This window comes from Rhea americana, unplaced genomic scaffold (assembly GCF_003343005.1).
Source record: "Rhea americana isolate MKP2758 unplaced genomic scaffold, rheAme1 scaffold_71, whole genome shotgun sequence".
NCBI classification, from domain to species: Eukaryota; Metazoa; Chordata; class Aves; order Rheiformes; family Rheidae; genus Rhea; species Rhea americana.
The window spans coordinates 1686709-1691862 of NW_028186879.1; the positions used below are offsets into that span (position 1 = coordinate 1686709).

General features: G+C 35.9%; 1 protein-coding gene across 3 annotated transcripts in view; it reads right to left on the bottom strand.

The window, feature by feature from the left end:
• Window positions 1–1258: 1258 nt before the first annotated feature.
• Window positions 1259–5154, bottom strand: part of WASF3 (WASP family member 3) — a 66638-nt gene continuing 62742 nt past the window's right edge. For all 3 annotated transcript variants that reach the window (XM_085321768.1, XM_085321766.1, XM_085321767.1), the window contains exons 9-10: window positions 4682–5052; window positions 1259–4052 (exon numbers count right to left, since the gene is read on the bottom strand). In XM_085321768.1, coding sequence (XP_085177894.1) covers window positions 3895–4052; window positions 4682–5052 — 529 coding nt within the window. In that variant the 3' untranslated portion in view covers window positions 1259–3894. The remainder of the gene's footprint in view (window positions 4053–4681; window positions 5053–5154) is intronic.

The following is a 5154-nucleotide window of genomic DNA, read 5'->3' on the forward strand; positions in this document are numbered from 1 at the left end:
GCTTCTAGTCACATTTTCATAAAACTTCCATTATTATCATATTTATATTCAGTGCAGTTTAATAGTGACATTTTAAATATTTTTAGAAGTTAAATTACACATTTGTCATAACTTTAGCTGCATAGCTTCAAGTGGAAGGCAACATTTCTTCATTATTAGCATACARTGTCTAGCACAACAGAGAAATAACCCCTGCAACATGCATCACAAGAACTGATTTCCAGCAGAGTGATTTCCCGTCCTCACAACCTCATTTGCAAAGTGCAAAACCTAGTTCAATTTTGAGMTTGTTCTAAACAGCATACCTCTCTTGTTAACAGTAAGACTTTTTTTCTCCTTCATTTGGTTCATCTTAGTTAATAAGGAGAAATCTGAAAGACCTAAAAATCCAACTGATACATCAGTGTAGATTCTTTAACATTCAAGAAAATAACCATTAAAGCTGTAGAAGGTAGTATGCTGAGTGATGTCTTCAGTATAATCACCAATCCTAACTCCAAGCCCAAATGATGAACGAGCATTTATATTGCTAAAAMGAAGAGACCAGCTTGCTTTACTATAAAATAGCCTTTGAAAAAAATTGCCAGTTCATTTATTCAGTCAGTACTTRGAATTGGTGTCTTTGTTCTAACTACCTGAATTACGTTCATATCACAGATGGAAAATTTCAGTGAAAAAAAGAGCTGCATGCCAGAGGGACAGACATTTTCAGCTTAACAAAATAAAGATGAATTCATTTTCCCAGGGAACAACCCAGCCCACCTAAGGTGCAGAAGTAACCGTGTTTAAGTTACAGTTAGGCTGCTACATTTCGCCGCTGATCTGTGAGTTCTTCCCAGTAGGATGAAAAGTCTGTCCTATTACCACATGAAGTTTTAGCCTAAGCTTTGGCACTCTTGTCACATTTTGCAAATAAAGTTAATCAAGAGATTTTTGTAGTGAATAGATAGACATGAGCTTGCATTTTACAAAACTGCTTGGTGTCATTAACCTACAAACATCTCTTTCTTTAAAAAAGGCTTATCAGCTAATACAGCTGATAAATAATTTTCAAGTGAAACATATTAAGGAAGTATGCAGGCTACGAGGAGAGCTATAGAAGTCTGGTTATGCAGACCAGTCGATTCCACAGTAAAATGGTGTTTCCTGGGGTCACAGATAACATTTGGAAGTGTTAAATTTTCAATTCTCTTATTATTCAATAAGGGGTAAAGAGTAATAGCACAATCTTACTAATCTAAGAAAAGAAAGACAGGTTCAAAAGTGAGTTTTTATTCATATTTGTTACTTATTCACAACCCAAAGTAAGATTAAACTGATAAAATGGCCTAGAATAATGTTAGTTTACATCACTAAATTCAATTCACATTTTTATTGATAAAATACTGAAAGGAAAATGACAACAATCCAGGTTCAGAAAAACAGATTGGCTACTATGACTGAAAAATCTACACTATTTTAGTTGGTCACAACTGATCACTTGTTTTATGTTTATTATTTAAAATTAATGCAGATTACAAAATTTCAGACACGCTCAGCTTCTATGTTCATAAAATATATTTTCTATCATATCAAATTTCAGTAGAATGGAAAGGGTTTTCTGCTGAGATATTTCATTTCGGCATGTATCAAAAGGATACTGAGAGTACTCTCCCCATTTATATAGCAATGTAACACTGTAGTCCGAGTTGCACTTTTATCTGACTTAYCCAACAAATCCTTTTGGAAGCCAGTGTGTGAGTGTATCCTTATAACCAAAGCAAACCACCCCTCATACATTAATGAAAGCCACCATCAAGCTCTAGCCTAAATTCTGTCCTTTGCTGTGGATACACAAATCTCAGACTCCAGTGCACAAAATAAAGCAGAATTTAGCTCTGTATTTTAAGGCAAAGACAAAAACAGATCAAACTGAAAAGGAGATGAGTACCTTTAGCTGGCACTCATTAATGATAGCTGCAGTTGCTCACCATTATGCAGAGATCAGTTACACTTCATATGAYAGATCTTTAACACAAATATGAGGTAAGCATTTTGCCACACTACCAGAGTAACAACTGTCAYAGACTGAAATAACATATGCAGATTAAACAGCAATAAGTAGCCAACAGTTTGCATGCGAATATTGCATTAGACTGGTTTTATTCTCAGGACTAAAACGGTTTACTGTGTAAACGCAGGTTAAATCTTCCATTCCTTTTTAAATTTAATACATTTTTTAAAAACAGACAGGTCATACAGAACAAAGGAGCTTTACCAAATGTTAGACCTGGAATTATATAGACTTCTGTTACAAAGATTAAAACTGTAATCTAGTAGGGAAAGAACTCTTCTCCCTCTTATGAATACATTGTAAAAAGCCTCATTAGGCAAAGCAGCAGCCTGACTCACAGTCGAGAAGAAAAAAGAACATTTTAATACTGCACTGTGAAAAAATTCTGAGTTATTTTTAAAGAAAATAGAGATAGCAAAAGCAAACTGGATGGCAGCAACTTTTGCTGGAGAAAGAGAAACAACTGTGTGTATACCTACATATGTGTATGTGTGTATATATATATATATGTATATATGTACACCCACACACATTTCATTTTTATATATATATATATATATATATATATACACACATGGAGATATATGGAGACATATATTATATATATATATATATATATATATGGCACAGAACCTAAACAGCTGATAAACTGTTTTAATTGCAAATATTACATAAATGCGAAGTACTGGCAGAGAAAAATGTTCAAAGTAACAGTAATTCGAGTAAGTGTGCTACAGGAAACTGAAAATGATCTTTCATGAATGTGTGAATATACGCAAATTAATCAAAAACTTATTCATATCATTTATACCTACAGGCATAAGAACCAAGTTTAATACTTCCGAAATGTATCTCACTACTAGAAGTGTACTGACCTGAATTAATTCTTTAGTAATAGCAGAGACACTTGTCTACACTGCTACTATGGTATGGCTTCAATCAGATCTACTGTGAAGTCTCTGAATCTAGCTGATCCCTATCATAAAACTGAAAAGCTGTACAGGGATTTTAACTTTCATTTGTAATATGGACATATATTTACTACCTACCTGAGACCTCTTGGGATTCTACCCAWTAAGCAGCCAGCAACTGAGAGCTATTACTGCTACAAACTTTTCCAATCTGGTCAAAAAATTAACTATGGGATCACATGGATTCAGTCCTCAAAGCATACATTTCATCATCTGCTACCTTCTTAAGGAAAAAAGAAAGGTTAAATTCTACAAATCCAAACCTGTTTGCTAAGCTAAGCTAAAAAGCTAAGACCAGATGTGATCTAAAATAGACTAAATAGATATTTAGTTGCTATCTACCGTATTTTAAGGTGGACACAAGTAGCATCTAAAAAAATAAAGCTAAAAATCATGTATTTATGAATCTCAACACTTCACCCAGTCATACAGTTAACTCTCCTCAAAGACTAACAACTGGACCACTTCACAAGTAACCTAAGTTGTTTGAAAAACTAAAACAGTAAGATGCAAAGTCAAAAAAATATATCCTTTACACCTTATAGACCAGGAAAGTAAAATAAAATGCTGGTTCTGTAACAGTGCAACAACTGCAGCATATTTTGCATGCAGCACATGATTTGCTACATTTAGTGGCACTTAAGTATGTGGTAAATACTGAAAGTAATCAAGTTTCAGATCGGCACAAGCATAATCACATCATTATTACCAGAGTTGCTAAGCTACAGCATTCTGAATAATACCAACTCWATTTTAATGCTTCAATTACTAGCCTTAATGTGTACCAACGTCCTGCTTTTACATCTTGCTAAGAAAGTGATCATTGAAGCCACGTGTTTCATGAATTTGCCACTGTGCTTGTCCTAGGCTTCAATCTGACCAATCATTTTCATCAAATTCTGAGTCATCATCAGAATCACTGTATTCCACAGCAATGCGTCTTGAAAGGATGGTTGCCACATCATTTCCAACAGGTTCTCGCTTTGCTTCTTGTTCACGTTGCTCTTGCACCTTTTTCAGCTGAATTCCTGTAGAGACAGTTATTGTCAAAGTTCTCTGTACAAAAAAAATTTCAATTCACATTGTTGTGAGTTTTATATTCTAGCAATATACCCAGGAAGAAAAAAAGAAATTGGTAAGTTAGCCTTCCTGAGCAATGAAGTGTGGTAAAGAGAAATAGAAAAAAAAAAAAAAAAAAAAAGTAGATTGAAATTCATAATCAGAGACTAAGTGCTTTTAGTCTTCTAAAACTACCAGCAATAGTTAAAACTAAATATTGAAGACTGTACAATTTCTTTTGAGCTGAAGGAGGACTTGAAAATTGTGTCCAGAAACACTATAAAAACTACAGCTTTAGAGTCTATGCAAAGTAAGAGATAGGCATTAGTCTCTGGTTAAGAATACCTTTCAAAGCTACGTCCACTGGGCTGAAACCTGCTTTTGGATAACTCAGTTCTTCTGAAGAAACTAAGAACCCGTGTTCTTCTAATATACTCCATTAGATAAAATGTTAGAATACGTCTGTGATASCTGTGGTTAACTAATTCTCAGGCTGGAATTCTGCCTACCTGGGGACAGGACCCCTGAACTCAGATCTCTGGAAAATACAGTTCTTACACTGAAGAAAAGGACTTGCTAAAACTCTAAGTCCACTTACCCATACGAATGGCTGCAAGAAGATCGCTTCGTGCATCACTTATTGGTTGCTGTGCAGCTTCATGACGCTTCGCCTCAGCAGCTGGAGGAGCGTGCATTGGGGAGGAAGAGAGGGATGAACCTGCAGCAGGGGGGCCAGGAGGGGGAGGAGGTGGGCCAGGAGGAGGAGGAGCCGTGACAACAAGCCCACTAGAAGGAGGAGGATGAGTAGCAGCATATGTGGAGCCAGTCACCAGTCCAGAATGGGAAGCTGGCACAGGGAGCTGGAGGGGACTGACAAATGCAGTTTGTGCTGAAGGAATCATAGGAGGAGGGGGRGGAGGAGGAGGGCCTGTAGGATTGTAATATTCCACCATCTGAGCTGGAAGCATCCTAGGTAAAAGAGAATATAGAAAATTGTTGCACTGAAAGTTAGGACTTACAGAAACCATCCTTTTAAACAGTTCTCCAACCTCAGCTAAAACAAAAAAAAAA